Source organism: Acipenser ruthenus, chromosome 3 (assembly GCF_902713425.1).
Source record: "Acipenser ruthenus chromosome 3, fAciRut3.2 maternal haplotype, whole genome shotgun sequence".
Lineage (NCBI taxonomy): Eukaryota > Metazoa > Chordata > Actinopteri > Acipenseriformes > Acipenseridae > Acipenser > Acipenser ruthenus.
Genome location: NC_081191.1, coordinates 107,581,054 through 107,602,331, shown reverse-complemented (window position 1 = coordinate 107,602,331; position 21,278 = coordinate 107,581,054). Strand labels below are relative to the sequence as shown.

Below are 21,278 nucleotides of genomic sequence, written 5' to 3'. Positions count from 1 at the left end.
CAGGCATCCCTGGGTGGTGCGAGGCAGGGCAGGAGCAGTCCTTCCCATGACGGTGGATGTGGAACCAGCAGGTATTCACCCTCTGCTGGTGGAGGTGGGAGGGGAAAGCAGTCCTCCCACAGCGGCTGAGACGGAACCAGCAGGTATTCACCCTCTGCTGGTGGAGCTGGGAGTGGCAAGCAGTCCTCCCACGGCGGCTGAGGCGGAACCAGCAGGTATTCATCCTCTGCTGGTGGAGGTGGGAGGGGCAAGCAGTCCTCCCACGACGGTTGAGGCAGAACCAGCAGGCATTCATCCTCTGCTGGTGGAGGTGGGAGGGGCAAGCAGTCCTCCCACGACGGTGGAGGCGGAACCAGCAGGCATTCACCCTCTGCTGGTGGAGGTGGGAGGGGCAAGCAGTCCTCCCACGACGGTGGATGTGGAACCAGCAGGCATTCACCCTCTGCTGGTGGAGACAGTAGCGATGGCTCCTCTCCCTCTGATGCTGGAGACGGTAGCGATGGCTCCTCTCCCTCTGATGCTGGAGATGGCAGCGATGGCTCCTCTCCCTCTGATGCTGGAGACGGTAGCGATGGCTCCTCTCCCTCTGATGCTGGAGACGGTAGCGATGGCTCCTCTCCCTCTGATGCTGGAGACGGCAGCGATGGCTCCTCTCCCTCTGGCGCTGGAGACGGCAGCGATGGCTCCTCTCCCTCTGGCGCTGGAGACGGCAGCGATGGCTCCTCTCCCTCTGGCGCTGGAGACGGCAGCGATGGCTCCTCTCCCTCTGGCGCTGGAGACGGCAGCGATGGCTCCTCTCCCTCTGGCGCTGGAGACGGCAGCGATGGCTCCTCTCCCTCTGATGCTGGAGACGGCAGCGATGGCTCCTCTCCCTCTGGCGCTGGAGACGGCAGCGATGGCTCCTCTCCCTCTGGCGCTGGAGACGGCAGCGATGGCTCCTCTCCCTCTGGTGCTGGAGACGGCAGCGATGGCTCCTCTCCCTCTGGCGCTGGAGACGGCAGCGATGGCTCCTCTCCCTCTGGCGCTGGAGACGGCAGCGATGGCTCCTCTCCCTCTGGCGCTGGAGACGGCAGCAGCAGGGTCTCTCCCATATCCGCAGCCAGGTAGTTGAACACCATGGCTGCGATGTCTGGGAGGGAAGCTGGGTGGTGTTGCTGTTCCCAGGCCTCCCAGCGCTCCCCATCTCTTGCCCACAGGAGGTTGATCACTGCAGGGAGGGCTTCCTCATAATCCCTCCCCGGCTCCACCAGCCAGTCCCAGACTCCCTCAGAGGAGAGTGCATTCGTCCTCTTTGGAGGATGCAGGTCCTCCCTCACTGGACGCTCTGGCTCCTCTTTCTCCTGCCATGGAGGGGGTTGGTCTGGTGCCACGTGCCCAACCTCACCAACCGCGAAGCACCACTCCTCACCCTTCAGGCAGGTGAGGCAGATATCCAGTGTGGCAAGGTAAGGCTGATGTTGCTGCGCCTCCTGCTGCTGTTGTTGCTGCTGCTGCTGCTTTCTCCTCCGGCTACTTTTCCCCATTTTTAATTTGAAAAAAAAAACGAACAAACAAAAAAAAAAACGCACTTTTCAATCCTGGTCCGGCTGTTGGAGGCGTTGTTTGTCCCACGCAGGACACCATATGTGGCAGGCTGGCTCGCAGTGGTGATGTGGATGACGTCACGGACCAGGAAGTAACTCAAACCAAACAGTGGATGGGCAGTTGAAGCTGAGTGTTAGTGCACTCAGCGTATTTAATAAACAAAACAAAATATTAAACAAAAACACAAAACAAAAAGGCGCGAGGGCCAAACGAATAAACAAACAAACAAGTAAGTGTCGTGCTGGCTAATCCAGCACGTTTTAGCAATTGTTTTTTTAAATGTTATTTTCTCTCTCCGTTCTCCCGTACTCTCCTCTACACTCTCAACCCCGAGTGCAGAGTGCTGCTGGTTTATATACTCTGGCCGAGGGATTAACTAGTTGGTAATTATCTTATTATCCCTCGGCCAGAGTCTGCACGCGTTTGGTAAGGATGCATGACTGTCAGCTAGTTAAATAATCAGTAGCTGATCAGCCATGCATCCTCACGGGGTTTTTAAATATAATAACAAAAGACGCGGCGCTTTTACCCGCGCCGCAAACAAAAATACAAATAATAATAAATAGGGGCGGGACACTCCGCCACAGGTGACCAGAACTGAACACAATATTCTAGATGAGGTCTTACTAATGCATTGTAAAGTTTTAACATTACTTCCCTTGATTTAAATTCAACACTTCTCACAATATATCCGAGCATCTTGTTGGCCTTTTTTTTTTTTATAGCTTCCCCACATTGTCTAGATGAAGACATTTCTGAGTCAACATAAACTCCTAGGTCTTTTTCATAGTTCCCTTCTTCAATTTCATTATCTCCCATATGATATTTACAATGTACATTTGTATTGCCTGCGTGCAGTACCTTACACTTTTCTCTATTAAATGTCATTTGCCATGTGTCTGACCAGTTCTGAATGCTGTCTAGATCATTTTGAATGACCTTTGCTGCTGCAACGGTGTTTGCCACTCCTCCTATTTTTGTGTCGTCTTCAAATTTAACAAGTTTGCTTACTATACCAGAATCTAAATCATTAATGTAGATTAGGAATACAAGAGGACCTAATACTGATCCCTGTGGTACACCACTGGTTACCTCGCTCCATTTTGAGGTTTCTCCTCTAATCAGTACTAGGAGAAGACTGAAGAGGGGGAAGAAAACTGGAGAACAGAGAAAGGAAATGGTACGAACAAGAAGGAGAAACACTGGGGAACACAAAGGAAAGGAAGTCAATTTAAAACTTAAAACGAATTTAAAACAAAAAGTAAAGAACAACGCAGAAAGCAACAATGAGAAAAGGAACTGGGACAAAGAGAAGAACGGGAACACAAACCAGCGACACACAGAACAAAGGAGAGAGATTAAATAGACAGGACAGAGGATGGACGGATGGAGGGAGGGAGGGAGAAACAGAAACAAAACCAACATAGGAGATGTAACAGCCGAGCCGACTGCAACAAGGATTGGCAGAAGAAGAGGCATTGCAGGGGCTGGACAGATCAGCTTATTTTTAATGTGTGACTAGTGTCCTGTGATAGCATAGTTAAACACTGTTTCCTTTTGTCTGGTATAAAACACAATACTGAATATTCTTAGAAAAGTATTGCCTTTTTTCATCTGGAGTCTATCTGTTATATACATTTAGTTTGATCTTAATTAGCCTTAAACAGGATTGTTGGAGTTTTTTTACTTTTATTCTTTGTCTCTGTTTTTATTGAAGGAATGATTATGATTATGTGTCTTTTGTCCTGTTTTTCGACTTATTTATTTGTGATTACATCCCTGATTTTAAACTTCGGTCGTAGCTATTCAACAGAGCACTTTTTAAGTGTAATTTATAAATGGTATTTTAGAAGAATAGGTATGGTTTTAGTTTAGTGTTTTTAATTTTATTAATATATTAAAGTAAGTTTATTGGGATTAAGTACGGGTTTACACGCCTTGTCTCTGTTTATTTAAGTTGACCACTGCTATCACCCACAAGCATCAGTGCAGAGTGGGACAGGACTCCAAACACTATCCCCCATCCCGTCCCATCAGAACTTTACTGGACAAGCACTGTTGTGGGACAAGAATTCTGGACTTGTGTGGGAACAAAAGGAGATTGGATCTGAAGCCTTTTACAAGTGCAGTATTCAGAGCTGAGCGGTACAGGGTTTGGCTGGGTGGATGGCACTTGTGGGGGAGGATGTTATTTGGCTTTACAATTTCAATGAGTTTGGCTAATGTGAAATTGTAGTAAATTTATTTATGTAATACAGTTAATATGTGGGATAAAAATCCCAGCAGGATTATTGTAAACCACAATTTTTAGATCTACCTTTCTTTAGATGACTAAAATATATCTCATAATACTATTTTATGTAGCAGCTAAATTCCAAGGTATTTTTATTATTTAGTAAAATATGCATGTTTATATTTCATGGCTCTATATATGTACTGCAGTTCGGGTTATTTTTTTTCTACTGCTATGTTCTGTGGCGATTTGGAAGAGGTTTTCATGGGATAATGACCTGCCCTATTTTCCCGTTGCAGAGGACAGATTCATGGTTACACTCTTTTGTACCAACTACACTGGTCTGTACTGCACTGAGAGCTTCACTGAGGGCACAAAGGTGCTGTTAAGTTATTGAGCTTTTAAGTCACCAAGCTGTGATGACTGAAACAGAATATAATATGCAAAGTCATTCTAAACAAGAAGAAAGATACATTAGTTAAGATAATTGTTACATACCTCTTAAAGTACAGCTTTTTAAATGTCAAAGAGGAATGTAAACAGTGGCTTTATTGCATGTTATATATATATATATATTTTAATACATGCATTCATGTCACACAATTCTGTGCAGCCTACGATAAAAAGCTTTGTGTCAGTTTTTATAATAGTCTGTTTCCAACTTCATCAGAGCTAATATAAATAAAATAGTGGGCACTATAATAGGTTCAGAAACTATACCATGGTTGAATAATGATCTAGGACAAGTGTAAAAATAATATGAAAAGAAAATCATTATTCTGTTCAGATGTATGACAAGTTACAAGATGTATCGAGGTAGCCTGCCTATTTCTCAGGGAGAGGTCCTTAGAGTAGACAACCCCCACAACAACAAGGTCTCTCAAAGGAGAAACACTATTAAAGCAGGATGCAGTTGCATTAAAATGAAAACTGTAGCATGTTTCTTTGTGTTTTCCATGAACTTTTTATAATGTAATTCTGAATGCTGATTAAAATAACACGTTTACCTGTAGTTATTTTTCTTTATACTATAACAATCTCCAACTGGCTTTTCCAGTATCTTGCTTGAAGATTCCTAAGAGTGAGCCCACTGAATCTGTTTTCTTATAGATTTTCATTGAAATGCTGCTGCTTATTTAAAGGGGAGAAACTGACAAACAATGAAATAGGAATAATGTAATGCATAGTAACATATGTTCACAGATGCCTATTGTAGAAATTATGTTTAATCTCACTGGAGTCTATCAAGCTTTAAAGATCTAAATAAATGTTGTCAAATGTTGACAGGTTTAACCCCATCCCTGCCAACCTTACATGCATGTATAGTTTTTTGTTAAAAAAATATGTTGGGACAAACCTGTCTTAAATGTCTATTGTGTTTTTTCATTTTCTTTAGCTGCATACAGATCTGGACAAGGGTGACACTATAGTGAAGTACACTCTCTCAGGAGATGGGGCTGGCTCTATTTTTACAATCGACAAGACTACTGGGGACATTCATGCCTTAAGGAGACTTGACAGAGAAGAAAAGCCTTACTACACTTTACGTGCTCAGGCTGTAGATACAGAGACCGGCAGGCCCCTGGAGCCTGAATCAGAGTTTGTCATCAAGGTTCAGGATATAAATGACAATGAGCCCAAGTTTTTGGATGGTCCTTACACAGCTAGTGTACCAGAAATGTCTCCAGTAGGTAAGTGGATGTTTGGTTTGCAGCTTTCCTTGTAATCATACATTGTATCAGGACACTACAGTACATGTGCAATTCACTGTCGACATGATCTAACTGTGAATTAACCAAAATCAAGAATTATAAAATGGCATTTTGCAGTGTGTGTGCATGTATGTATGTATGTGTGTGTATATATATATATATATATATATATATATATATATATATATATATATATATATATATATATATATATATATATATATATATATGACACACACACAAATGTCTACAATGTTTACATGTGCACAAAAACATACTTATGGTTCATAAAGGCAACAATCCCCCCTGCAACATGCACATCCTGCTAGATCGGGACATGTTCTGTCATTAAGTGGCATTGCCATTGCTTAGTTTAGCTCATTTCTATCTCTTGCTGTCCTTTATATGTAACCCGCCAGGACACATTTTGCACTTACTCAATTAGAGATACAGCCTGAAAACCCATTCCAGACGTTGCCAATGCTGAGGCACTAGGGAGGCGGCACTTTGGTTTGATCCCTGGAGCCAGCATTACACTTCAGCGATCAACACCAAGCCAATAGGAAATCCACATTACCTGGCAAAGGAAAGGCACTGAAAGCTGATATATTACAGCGAAGCTACATCTTGGTTGGTCCCCACCGCTACTATCTCATTTTATCTTGGCAAAAGCCAAGTCTAATATTATAATGAAGTAAATAACAGCTACTCTCATGTAATACAAATCAGTACAACAAAAACATTGACATATTGCTTTGTAAAGAGGGCAGCATTAAAAAGGTCTTATCCCAGTGATAATAGCGTTGCCTTAACATGTGTATATAATGCTGCCTTAACATGTGTACCAGCAACTATATTTTTTCAGAATGAGACACAATTAAACAGTAAACATTGAATATTTAGACAGGCATGTCAGAATGTGTGCATGTTCAGCACAACTCAATTACATGCTTTGGTTATCCTCAGAGCAATTTTGCTGCTTACACTGACAGTTGCACCACATATTGAATACAGGAAATGAGAATTTCCACAAGGACATTCTTTGCATCTCTATATTCAAGCTATTTTTTTTTACCACCGTTTCAGTCTGCAAAGCATACCTTCAGTGCATGCTATTATGCCTAGAGAGGGTTGGTTCTCATTGTGAAATTACCTTCTACCCTAAAGCTGAATTAATATTATTGTGCAAGATATTCATCAAGGTATTACTCTTACTTACAGTACATACATGCAATACAAACAATTTATATCTAGAGATATAAATTAGAATTATAATACATGCAAATGAATAGGAAGTCATCTACTCCACGTTTTAGACCTTTGCACTTGTTACCTGCTTTAGAACAAAGGGTAAGAGGGAGAGAATATTCTCAAAAGTAAATGCAGTATTTGAGGTTAAACAGAATACAGAAGAAATGTAAAAATAAAATGAAGAGACAGTACAACCGAAATACAACCTTATCAAATCAGATGGGTAAAGTACCAGTTTCTAGTCTTTATAAAAAGATGAGCACATAATGCTGTATTTGAGCTTATACTGTATAACCAAAGCATGTAATTGTGTTCATGTAATCAGTACCTAAACATAATGAGGTAGATGGCATTGCTCAGATTCATGGGGCAAAGCAGTGAGGCCCCATAGACATATACTTTTCAGAATCAATGATACCCTTCCATTGTGAAATCTGAATAGGACACTGTGGCAAAGAGGTCAACAGTGTGCAGGTGTGCAGGTGTGCAGGTGATCAAAGAACAGACAGACAATTGTAATCCAGGTGAAAAGCTTTTTTTGATTTATTTTATGTCCAGTGCCTGACAGCAAAGCAAACAGTACATAATAATGCTGGTAAGTAATACAGCGGCATGCATTACTTACGTTATAATCCCCTGGTTGGTCCTGAAATAATAGTCCTGTTATTGTATCCCCACATTAAACACAAAACACATACACAAGTCCGGTTAGTGCGTGGATTGTGGTACAGATACAGTTTATAGTGATACGAGTGCAGTGCTGTTCCGGGTTTGTGCTGGCCTCTGGCGACAGCTCCGGAATGTGTTAGCTGTCTAGTGATTACAAGCAAACAAATAGACAAACAAAACAAACACTCACGGTTATTCACAACAATACAGGTCCTTCCAGGTCACTCACAATAACCAATAACGAAAGAACAGATAACATTGCTTCGTCCCCTATTTATACCGTCACTCATGACCCCTTGGTAAGCGATTGCAGCCACTCCTCCAATCCGCGGCTGCCACATCATTTCCCCTCCGGGTCAATGAGTTAGTGTACCGAAGCTCTGTCTCTTTTCTACATGACCGACTTCCTTTTAACCCTCAGAACGAAGTGTCAGGCCAAGCAGTCCAGAGTACTCTGTTCACGTTACTTAGCACCCTCACAGGTCGAGAGGGAGATTTACCACCAAGAATCATTGTCTTTCTGTCACAGACACTTCAAGAAAATTAAATGTTAACCGCAAGTCAGCTGGCATGTATAAAAGAAAAGCCCAAGGCAGGAGGTTTAATTGCAAATTTTCCCCAAAGACGGCTGGATTGGCCAAGCGAAATATTGAAAGCTATTTTAAGCCTTTCCTTTACACATTGTCTAATGTCTTCTATTCATTTAGGTACTGTACCCAAACCATAGACAGTATACAATCATTGCATTCTTTATAGTAAATTTAGAGAAAGATATAGACAGATAGCAGTGCCAAAATGGTAGTCAGGCCCCTTGAAAATACAGTATAGATCAATGTTCGAGTCATTCACTGGAAGCTGGAGTCTGAGTTGTGCTGTGGTTTAAAAAGTAAAGTCTTTATAATGTTTTCCCTTGTATCCAAAATGCTAGGATTCTACACTTTTTTTATTGGAAGAATCTTTATATCAGCAAGGCTATGGTTTTGAGAACTGAAGTGTTTTGAAACATGTTGATCCAGCTTTTTGGTAATCATTGCAGACTTGAGAATGGCTTTCTGGAGTTTAACTGAATTGGCCACTAATGGGTAATTTTTCATATATATGCAGTCGAAATTGTTGAGCAAATAATACACTGCTAGTCCAAAGCGCTGTCTTATGGAACCTCAGAATTTCCCCATGGACTGAACCTGGAAGACAATGCATTCTTTTAGGATTGTAACTTCACCTCTGAACTGTATATCACAGTGTTATCAGAACATGTATCTGTAAGTCACTGTGCAACTTTAAAACATTCAGACTTAAACAAACAACACCAGGCTGCCTAGCTATTTATTGAAATTGTGAATTTCCAGTCAATCAATTAATTTATGAGTATCCTATTAGATCCTGATTCTCCTTGGATATAGAGCTGTTTGTTGTTTTTGAATTCTCTGCACTCCCTCTCTGCCTGGGTTTTTGTTTCTTTTGTGTTTATATAACCCCTCACTCATTGAATAATTTTTACTATAGTCACTCAGTACTGTTGTGTCTCCTCTCTTTCTGTGTGGGTAAACATGCACCCCTGTGCTTATCAGTATTTTAAGTCTTCTGGCTTTTTATTTTGCCTTAGTAAATGGCATGTACCCTTTTCAGTGGAAGAAAACAGCTTACCCCATAAGGGAGATCTGATTTCAGCATCAGCAAGATTTTTCCTCATAATACATAATACCAGAGATTTACTTTTTTCTTGTTTGTGACAGAACACGTTAATATGCTCTGAGCTTGCCATTCCCTAATCGGAATGGTGGTGAAGCACTGCGGTAAGTCAGAAATATCATGGCTCCACATCTGTGATGTTATATCAGGCACACCTGGATGGATTCTTGCAGTTAGAATTGCACGAAATATGTTACATTTATTTTGTAGTTTACAGAGGCTTTTTTGATGGTACAGAACTATTTGAGGTTTGATCTACTTTTTTATTGCACTGCTTTTTGTGCAGTAGCATAAACAGATAGACATATTATTGTATTACAGTAATTTGGGGACATCATCTACGCATATGGAAGTGAGAGGTTTGGAGTTGAAAAAAGGAAGGAAAAAGTACAAACTATTCCTGGAAAGTCTAGACGGCAGCAGGAGATTGAACGCTTAGTTAGAGAAAGGAGACAGCTGAGGAACCAATGGAGAAGAGCAGAACAAAGTCAGAAGGAGGGACTCAATCTCTTACAAAGGGTCATAAAAGATAAGCTTGCAACATTGCGCAGAGCTGAGCGCCTACGGAAACGCTACAAAAAGAAGGAGCGTGCGAGAGCGAACTTTTATAAAGACCCATTCAAATTTGTAAAGAAGTTATTCACCAGTGAGAAGAATGGCACACTAAAAGCATCTAAGGTTGAGCTGGAGAGATATTTGGAGGAAACACATACAGATTCAAAAAGGCAGGAGCCTATGTCAGTTCCGTCAGACATCCCACCTATCAATCCACCAGAATATCAAATGGAGGACTGTGCACCTAAGTGGAAAGAAATAGAGCAAGCTGTGAAAAAAGCAAGGGCTTCATCATCTCCAGGGCCTAATGGAGTTCCGTACAGAGTGTACAAGAGTGCTTCAGGAGTTCTACGAATTCTGTGGAAATTGATGAAAGTGGCATGGGAAAAACAGGTTGTACCAAGAGCATGGCGCCGAGCAGGTGGAGTCTTTATACCTAAAGAAAAAGATTCTACAAGCATCAGTCAGTTTCGTCCCATTTCCCTATTAAACGTAGAAGGCAAGATTTTCTTCAGCATTATTGCTCAGAGATTGTCAGCTTACCTATTAAAGAACTGCTTCATTGACACTTCAATACAAAAAGCGGGCATTCCAGGTTTCCCAGGTTGCTTAGAACACATCAATGTGATCTGGCAACAAATTCAATCAGCTAAAAAGGAGAGGAAGGAGCTCCATGTGACATTCCTGGATTTGGCTAATGCATATGGTTCAGTGCCACATGATCTACTTTGGGCAGCATTTGATTTTTTCAGTGTACCGATGACAATAACACATTTAGTGAAAGCCTATTTTGGAGATTTGCAATTCAGTTTTTCAACTTCAGAATTCAGCACTACATGGCAATGCCTAGAGGTTGGAATAATGGCAGGATACACCATTTCTCCACTGGCTTTTACCATGGCAATGGAAGTAATCATTAGGGCATCAAAATGGGTAGTAGGAGGAGAGCGCTTGGCTTCTGGAATGCGACTACCACCAATTCGAGCATACATGGATGACATGACAACCATGACTACAACAGTAGCCTGATTGCACTAATCGATTATTGGGCAAATTAACCAATAACATTGAATGGGCACGAATGCAATTCAAGCCCACTAAATCAAGGAGCATCTCTATAATTAAAGGCAAAGTAGTAGATAAAACATTCTTCATTAATGGTGAGGCAATACCAACAGTGTCTGAGAAGCCAGTGAAGAGTCTTGGGAGATGGTACGACGGGGATCTAAAGGACACAGTTCGTGTGGGAGAAGTTAGACAACAAGCAGTGGAAGGGTTGAAGAGCATAGACAGCTGCGCTCTACCAGGTAAACTAAAACTCTGGTGCTTTCAGTTTGGTCTACTGCCGAGGTTGCTGTGGCCACTGACTGTGTACGAGGTTTCTTTGACAACAGTAGAGAAGTTGGAAGCTTTAATCAGTTCATACATCAGGAAATGGTTGGGAGTTCCACGCTGCCTCAGCAGAGTGGGACTTTATGGTAAAGGAATACTGCAGCTACCAGTCTCTGCTCTAACCGAGGAGTTTAAGTGCGCCAAGGTCAGACTGGAAATGACATTAGTAGAGTCACGCGATAAATGCGTAAGGGAGGCAGCACCTGTGTTGAAAACTGGAAGAAAGTGGGCGGCAAAGAAAGCTGTGGAAGATGCAAAGGCTGCCCTTCGAATTGGTGATATCATGGGGCAAGTTCAGCATGGAAGAGGGGGTCTTGGTTTCAGTTCAACTCCTCCTACATGGCACAAGGCGGCCCCAGCTCAAAGGAGGAAGCTGGTAGTCAACGAGGTGCAAAAGCAGGAGGAGAGGATGAGGTGTATAAAGGCCATTTCCCAGGCCAAACAGGGAGAATGGATGAGATGGGAGAGTGTGGAACAACGCAAGATTGGCTGGCAAGACCTATGGTCAATGGAACAGAGCAGGATCAGTTTCCTCATCAGGTCAACATATGATGTTCTCCCATCACCACAGAACCTAAACCTCTGGGTAGGAGAGGATCCCTCATGTCCTTTGTGTTCATCATCTGCAACATTAAGGCACATTTTGACAGGATGTAAGGTGGCTCTTAGCCAAGGACGGTTTACTTGGCGCCATGACCAGGTGCTGCGATGTTTGGCCTTAGCATTGGAAGACAAGCGTAACATGACCAATAAGTTGCCACCTGTTCCATCAAAACATTACACACAAAAGACAACATTCCTCCGCCCAGGAGAGCAACCACCAAGAAAAGGTGTTAAAACCAATCCTCGCCCAGGACAACTGGAAGCTGCTAGAGACTGGAAAATGCTGGCAGATGTTGGTCAACGGCTTATTTTTCCACCTGAGATTGCCACCACTAACCTTCGACCAGATATTGTCTTGTGGTCTGGATCAGCACGCCTTGTTCACCTGGTAGAGTTAACAGTGCCATGGGAGGATGCTGTAGATGAGGCGTATGAGAGGAAGAAACTGCGGTATGCTCAACTAGCCACTGAAGCGGAACAGCGAGGATGGAGAGTTCGGGTTTACCCAGTGGAAGTGGGTTGTCGAGGATTTGTGGCACACTCTACAACCCGGTTTCTCAGAGACGTCGGATTCAGTGGCCAAGAGTTGCGTCGCACAGTGAAGAACTTATCTGAAGCAGCAGAGAGGAGCAGCAACTGGCTGTGGTTGAGACGGAAAGATTCTGGCTGGGGACAGGTAAGTAAGCTTGGCTGAGTTGAGTGAGGGACGGAGGGGGGTGATGCTGGGATGCCAGAATCACCGTCGAGCCCTCTTGAGGTGTCGTGGGCTAGTCGACGAAACACTGAGGATGGAAGGTGCCCACTTGAAAACCCCAGAGATGTACCCTACTTAGCTCAATCCAGACGGTTGTCATGCTGATGCGCTGGGGAGGCCGCACTTTGGTTGATCCCCGGAGCCAGCATCGCAGCCGTTGTGTGTGCTGATGCGCCAGGGAGGCAAAATAAGCTGATCCCTGGAGCCAGCATTACACTTCAGCCATTAACACCAGACAGAAGGATATCTACATCATCATATGGAAGGAAACGTAAATGGAGGGAGACACATATGGATCACATTAGTTTACTGTAAAGCTACGTCTTAGTTGGTGCTTATCTTGGCGAGAGCCGAGTTCAAATCAGCATGAAGTTTTAACATCTACTCTCGTGTAATGGAAATCAATTACACATATTCACATACTAGAGTAATACAGTATAACAAATAAAATCACACCTTTTCCACCATTGAACAACAAATTGCATTTTCAGCACATGCCTTGTATGCTTTCAGAAAATTACAATAATTTTGGACGACCCCTAACATCTCTTAATACACTAGAAATTCATTAACACTAGAAGGACCGGAGAGATACTCATACCTAGAAGCCCCGCAGCCATCTTTCTGACAGCTGTATTCAAAACACTGTAAATAGTATACAAGAAAATGTAAATAAATAAACATCTGAACAGACATCGGTTTACAACATACCTACTTATAAAACTGAAACGATAGCAATACATTTTTAACTTTTCAACAGCAATCGGTTTATTATCAGATGAGCAAGAGCAACTGAACAATGTAGATGAATAAACTTAGAAGAAAACATTTTACAGAAATGCACAGCATAAGAAGTTATAAAAAAAAAGTCAAATTTATTTTTCTGTTTTTCGACAAAAGGCTATTCCTTTACCTTGAGTCTAAGGCTGTTCACAATCAACATAGATAATGCGCTTCTCCACGTCGTCTTTCTGCACAGGGAACAGCTGTCTGAAGTTTTATTTTTATTGCACTTGCCAACCTGGCATTAGCGTCTCTTGCAGCTCTCAGTGGGGTTGCCAGCTTCAGCTGTGGTTACACGCTTGGCAGTCTCCTTCTGTTCCATATGCTTCTTGCGAAGTTCCTGTGCTAACTGTAAATTATATTCTCTCCTTGGTAAATTCTTCTCCATGCATTCTTTGTAAAGTACCCAGGAGTTGATGGCTGCTAGGTCCAATACATTGTAAAACACCTGAACAGACCACCGTCAGGAGCCAGCTTTCACTGAATACTACCATGTCATCTGATCCAAAACATCAACTCCATATTTTGTTGCGTTGTAAAACTCCACAGGCTAATTGACTGACCAAAGCAGCGCAGCTGGCAAGCAGGCGCCTGCCTTTCAAAAGGCTGATTGAAAACAATAGACTGTCAGTCATTCACTCAGGCAGAGAGTAGAGACTAATCTGATTACAGCTAAACACATTGCGGACTGGTAAATAAAAATAATAAAGTAGAATACCGTTCTGTATAATCACAATACAATTGTTTTCTGAGTGGCCGTCAATGTGACTGCTCCCGGGGCTGTTAGGTATAATGTAATATACCTCCTTTATTTCTACACTCCTGCGTTTCATGCTTTGTGAGAATATTTAATATATATACGAACAGAAAGGTACACGAACGCACAGCCCCATATGTGTTACACGACTGGAGAAAATTACATTTTAAAACCAAAAACAGCCAAAATGACCGCCGCAGGGCTTCTAGTGTTAAGATTCTGAGTTTTATTCCAAGTCTTTTTAACAGATCACATATTGTTGTGTTGACCTGATTTTAAATTATAAAACAATGCTATAATAAAACACAATATTCATAATATTCTCACATCCAATAGCAACATTTCTTTTTAAATCAAGGGCCATTAGAATGCCAACGGAAGTTTTGTTTTTTGGAAAATAAAACATCAAATGAAACAAAAATGTATACATTTAATTCCACATTCAACAACAAAGACCATTAACAACTGCTAAGTTTTAGAAGATATCAGTACACACTACAGCCATATGAAGGTGTGACAGAATAAACACATTTCGACTGCCTAATAACAATTACTGTAGCTCACCAGTACAGTTTAGAAGGAGCATTCCTCAATGCTGTTATTTATTCCAACCAGGACTGTAAACTATTTTAAGATAACCTGCCACATAACATAACAAATGTTGTTGGAAAGCGGGTGTACCATTTAAGAAACAAATCTCATAAAGGATCTGGGAATAAAGAAAAGATAACTACACTATCTTGAGAAAAGTATGTTAGTCATATTTGGGACTGCAGAATTTGCATAATCAATGCGTCAGTGTGTTATTTACTTTCCTGTAGGATGTGTTACCTCGTAACAGCTGCATGCATATTATATGCTGCCTATAGAGAATAATAGGCAGGCTGCTGTGAATTATGAGGTTTGCATCAAGGGTATCAGGTGATATCATAAAATGAATTTCAGCTCCATTCTCTATTTTTTGGTACTATATGGATTCCACTTTTTATACAGAATAAAATGTGGGCTAAATGAACATGGAGCTCCCCAATGCCTATTTAATCTAAGTGTCTAGTCTGTCTCCTGCCTGTTGTAAGTATGTTTTCACAAGGTTTATATTGAAGGCAGTTTTCTTTATTGTGTTTACCTAATGTGGGACTTTCAAAACCGGTCGACCTTTTCAGTGCTTGGATCAGCAGTTTAAAAAAATATATATTGGTAGTCATGAATTGGCAATGTGACTTTATGATGTAACATTGCCTATTTATGTATTTTTTTGTTTGGCTGGAGATACAATTATAGTGTGTATATATATATATATATATATATATATATATATATATATATATATATATATTAGGGATGCACTGAATACCGAATCTACAAAATCTGTTAAGAAAACTGAAGGAAACTGTTGAATGTTGTCTGGCAGCTACCGAACGTAAATATATCCCTGAATAAGATTTCAGGTTGAAACGTACACAATTTACCGCTGGCCCCCTCCCCCCACAACAGAAACGTCAAAATGCAGAACGTTTACTTTACCTTTACAAGACAGGAGAGCTGCATCTTTACAATAAACAACTATTTTCTTTAATGACGGTTCAACACCTGCCTGCGAGGATCGTTTCCATCAATCAGACCTATACAGCAGCTGATTGGCTTTCTGAGTCTCTCACTGAGCGGGACTGTGTGAAGCAAGAAATATTAAACAAATAGAAAGTTTACCTGCTGCCACAAGGATAAATGAAAGAGAGCAGGTGAGTGCAAAGTTATCTATAATAATGGTGTTGCACTAGCTTGATAGATATTGTTTACTGTATAAAAAATTAAAGCAATATGATTAATCGTTGTTACGAGGCTCTCCGGATAGAATCGCCACCACAATTAAACAATTAAATACATTTACTAAACTGCTCAAGCAATTCACACTCACTTTACATGTCGAATACATTGCAGTTTAGAGAGGTGAGTTAAAAAAAAAACCTGACCTGCCTTAAAGTGTCCCGAGATTCTGGAGCCTGTTGACAACCCAATCTGAGAGCTATGAGGAAAAAATTACCCTGATGAGTGACCTGAATCTCCCTGCGAAATAAAACCCACGTTGATTTAAATGCACCGTGTGTGTGTGACACATACAATAGTCTACAAAAGAGTTTAAAAATATTTTAATAAAACACAGCAGTTCCCAAATGGTTCAGCATGTATTGGCACTTTACAATAACTTAACATTTAATTTACTAAAGCATATTGTTCAACAACGTCTTGCACATCTGACAGTTGTAAAGTTACAAAAAATATATATTTCTGTGCACTGATTATTATTATTATTTTTATCTCAGTATGATCCCTATAGAAGATGTTTGACATACAAAGCAACAAAGCACAAAAGTATACAACAGTTTGTCATTACTATATATTACAGGTTTACTGCATAACTTTACTCCATGAAAAGTGTGATGTGAATGTGCTGTTGCATACAGGGGTTTGTGCATTCAGCAGCTCCATGACTTGTTTAGTGCGTGCACCACCAGTGAGCAGTGCCTGTTTCTCTAACATAAGAAAGTTTACAAACGAGAGGAGGCCATTCAGCCGATCTTGCTCGTTTGGTTGTTAGTAGCTCATTGATCCCAGAATCTCATCGAGCAGCTTCTTGAAGGATCCCAGGGTGTCAGCTTCAACAACATTACAACATTAAAATGGATGTGCATCTGGGCAGATACAGGATTCGGAATCGGTGAACCGAATTCTAACCCTGCTCAAAATGTAGATATTCGGGCCGAATCCTGGATTCAGTGCATCCCTAATATCGCTAATATATATATATATATATATATATATATATATATACACAGTGTGTGTGTATATATATATATATATATATATATATATATATATATATATATATATATGGAGAATGTCAAGGCCCAACTAAAAACATTGGAATTATTTATTTTTTGAGCTAGCCACGACCTTGTGCCTTGATGTCATAGTTTATGACTAACACATAAAATAAATCCAGTATTTCACATTTTGACAGATTCACAATGCCACAAGCAAGAAGGAGAGAAGAGAGTTAAACAACCAGTATCACCTCTTCTGTCTAGAAATTATAACTGTCTGGGAGATGTGTTCAATCGTAGATTGCCTTTCAGAACTATTTCAGAATTTGTAACAGCTTTGGTGTGAACAATGTTTTTACATTAATAACATTTTCAGTCTTTTCCGGTCATGTAAAGTGTCACCGAGGTGCACCCAATGCTAGGCTGTGGCTGTGGGTATGACTGGGGCTGGGGGTGCACCTCTCAATTCTCACCTGTCCATGTGGAAAGGGTGTAGATCTGCTTTCCCTGAGCTAGCAGTGTGTTTACTACCTGACTTTATTACAGCGTATTTTTAAAGCTGCAGGATTGCCAACATATCGATTTTCACGGATACTTTTGAACAAAACCAAGGTCATATTTTACAGATCTACTCAGATCATAGTACTATCCCTGTGTTTTTCTCAATATGTCATTGTATAAAACTGAAAGCTAGGTTATCAATTCACTGGAAAGTAATACAAATTAAACAAAACTTATAGCCAGCATATTACATACGCTTTTATAGCAGAACAGAATGGATAACATTTATTAAATTTAGAAGACAATGATGTTTATTTTGGTGCTGTCTTCATTGTGTGTGTGTATATATATATATATATATATATATATATATATATATATATATATATATATATATATATATATATATATATATATATACACACTATATATTTCTCTCTGTCTTTCTCTCTCAAAAGGAACCTATGTGATGCAGATAAGTGCTACAGATGCTGATGATCCAACCTATGGCAACAGTGCCAGAGTTGTATACAGTATTTTACAAGGACAACCTTACTTCTCAGTTGACCCTAAAACAGGTAATCACATACCATCTTCTTTTTCTGATGCTTTATAGTAAAATACAGTGTTCCACAATTTGATTAACTTATGGATATTTATTGTTATTTTTTCCACATCCTGGGTATGAAGGTCACAGTGACCCCGGTCAGCTGATTGCCCGAGTCATTGCAAGCTACTTTACTTTCTACACTTTTTATACTGTGTTCTTGGTGTCACATGTTATCTTGTCAATATGTTAACTGAGAGTTTATTATTGTAGTTCAGTAAACATATCAGTGCAGAAATATGATAAGACCTCGTAATGCACACGTTAACTCTGTTAAGATACAGCTTTAAAAATACAATAAAACTGGATTTAGTTACATAACAACAGAACTAGCTAAAACCAAATTGTGAGCAGTTTATATGAAGGGGTAATAACATTCAATCCCAAATGATTTAAATATATTCAATATATAAAAAGTACTGTACTTACACATTTAAAAAGCTGTTTAAGGCCAGACCTATATATATATATATATATATATATATATATATATATATATAGTTCCTCTGTCTTACGGAGCCTGTGGCAGGACGGTTGGGTAGTGACATCCCCAGACCAGGAAGCCGACAGAGACGCTTTGACAGGTACTACGGGTGAAAGCGCTGCTGTGCATATTTATTGCAACAAAAATAACTAAAAAAGATATACAAATCGCTTAGTTCAGTTATTTGCGATGAATTTTGTTCTGGGGGCACATCTGCCCCGCAGGCAGAATAACACATCTCCAATCTGATTGGCTTACTATGGAGGTGGGGTTATTTTTGACTTTTGACTGTTGAAAGAAGCCACTGAGTTGTTCATTTATATTATATGAACTTACAAACGTTTTGATTTAGAAAGCTTTATAAGAGGTGATCCTTAAAAAAAAAAAAAAAACAAGAGAAAATGAGGAGTATTCTGTGCTCATTTGCTTAAACTTGTAGTTTTACTTGCTATTTTAACAAAACTTGCATGCATACTTATACAGTATTAATTAAGTAATCTTATTTTTAAACTTTATTTTTGAACATCTTTTTTTATTTAAGTTTCCCTCATATTAATTAAGCAACGTTTTCACACATGCAGTCCCAATTGTATTAATAAGGAAGGTGTCGTTTTAACGTTTTACTTAATTTAGGCTAGTAATAGAGTATGTTGGGTTTTTCTACAGAATATTCTTATTTTGAGTATTATTCAGAGAGCCATGTTTCAAAATGTCATCCTGCAGTTCACAGAAGCTGCCATTCATAGTCATACATTTTAACAATAATATTATATAGGCCGTATATAATTATGTACAGGTGTGGATAATTAATATTTATGTTTACAAATGAGTTACTGTCATGGTTGTCCTCTGCCTTGGGAGAATATGTGTTATTGTGAGTGAGAGAATCTGCCCTGGGGGAAGATGCTTGAGTCAGTGTGAGAATCTGTCTTTGAGGAAGATATGTGTGTGTAGCAGTGTGATAATCTACCTTGGGGGACGATGCTTGAGTCAGTGTGAGAATCTGTCTTTGAGGAAGATATGTGTGTGTATCAGTGTGATAATCTACCTTGGGGGACGATGCTTGAGTCAGAGTGAGAATCTGTCTTTGAGGAAGATATGTGTGTGTATCCGTGTGATAATCTACCTGGGGGGACGATGCTTGAGTCAGTGTGAGAGTCTGTCTTTGAGGAAGATATGTGTGTGTATCAGTGTGATAATCTACCTTGGGGGACGATGCTTGAGTCAGTGTGAGAGTCTGTCTTTGAGGAAGATATGTGTGTGTAGCAGTGTGATAATCTACCTGGGGGGACGATGCTTGAGTCAGTGTGAGAGTCTGTCTTTGAGGAAGATATGTGTGTGTATCAGTGTGATAATCTACCTTGGGGGACGATGCTTGAGTCAGTGTGAGAGTCTGTCTTTGAGGAAGATATGTGTGTGTATCCGTGTGATAATCTACCTGGGGGGACGATGCTTGAGTCAGTGTGAGAGTCTGTCTTTGAGGAAGATATGTGTGTGTATCAGTGTGATAATCTACCTTGGGGGACGATGCTTGAGTCAGTGTGAGAGTCTGTCTTTGAGGAAGAGATGTGTGTGTATCAGTGTGATAATCTACCTTGGGGGACGATGCTTGAGTCAGTGTGAGAGTCTGTCTTTGAGGAAGAGATGTGTGTGTATCAGTGTGATAATCTACCTTGGGGGACGATGCTTGAGTCAGTGTGAGAGTCTGCCTTGGAGGAAGATGTGAGCTTGTCAGTGCATCTGCCTTAGGGTGAGTGAAATACATTTTCTATTTATTATATTTTAATATTTTTAAGGTGTGTTCACACAAAGTTCAGAGGTAATTTAAAATGTCTGTGGAAGGGTGTGGGAAAACACAAGGCAGACACCAGGCTCAAATATGAAACGCCGGCACAGTGGTCCAGATTTATTAGTCCATGCTCAGTTGGCAGGTGCTTCTGTGACAGTTCGGGGCACTCTACCAGCAATGGTATTGTGCCCAGTCTCCATACAACACACACACAGATGTGTAAAACAAAAACGAATAAGTGAAAAGACAAAAGGAAAAAGGAAAACCAAATACTTTAAGGAAAAACTAGAGAAACAGGCACTGCTCAGTATCTTCCCCTATACACTGTGGGACGGCTCAGTCTCGCTAAACTATCTACGATAGTGATAAAGTAAATAACCGGTGCGTGGCTTGCTTGCACCACCGGGTCTGTGTGTCTCACGCTGGAGTTGCTGCACTGTCTCCCCAACTCACTGCTCCAGAGTTTCCAGTTTCCCTTCCGAGTCTCAGGATTCTGCTGTGAAGTCACGCTCCACTATACTTCCTGTATGAGCCAGAGATGATACAAAACAGTGCCCTTTTATTCATTCATTCAAACCGTATAGTCCCACCCCCCAGCCAATGACAGAGTGTCAGCCGATTTCTTCATAGCTGACTCCTGTCAACAAGACATTGCCTGGCAGCGTGGGAATACACGAGGTGTGCAGACCCCCTACAGGATCATGCATGCTCCTGACGACCAGTCCAGATCCCTCCCCTCTCACAGTCATTAAAACATTAAATGATGCTTATTAATACAATTGGGACTACATGTTGGAAAATGTTGCTTAATTAATATGAGGGAAGCTTAAATAAATGCTTTATTAAAAGTGTGTGATGTAAATCGGTCATTTTCTCTTCAGGTTGTTTTTTTTTTTTTTTTTTTTTAAGGAACACCTCTCAAGACATATTTTAGGACACACATTGCTTAAATACCAATCGGTTTCATCCATTTAATAAACCCACAATACATTTAAATACACCCATCAAACAATACATTTTTAGCAGGGCTTTGTCCTGCCCCATATTTACATGTCAAAAATGAAATGTAAACCTTTTGCAAATCTATTTT

General features: G+C 40.6%; 1 protein-coding gene across 2 annotated transcripts in view; it reads left to right on the top strand.

Annotated features, from left to right (window-relative positions):
- Positions 1 to 21,278, top strand: part of LOC117435721 (cadherin-12-like) — a 126,739-nt gene that overhangs the window by 61,023 nt on the left and 44,438 nt on the right. For both annotated transcript variants that reach the window (XM_034059095.3, XM_059020745.1), the window contains 2 exons: positions 5,214 to 5,508; positions 17,767 to 17,886. In XM_034059095.3, the coding sequence (XP_033914986.3) occupies positions 5,214 to 5,508; positions 17,767 to 17,886 (415 nt within the window). The remainder of the gene's footprint in view (positions 1 to 5,213; positions 5,509 to 17,766; positions 17,887 to 21,278) is intronic.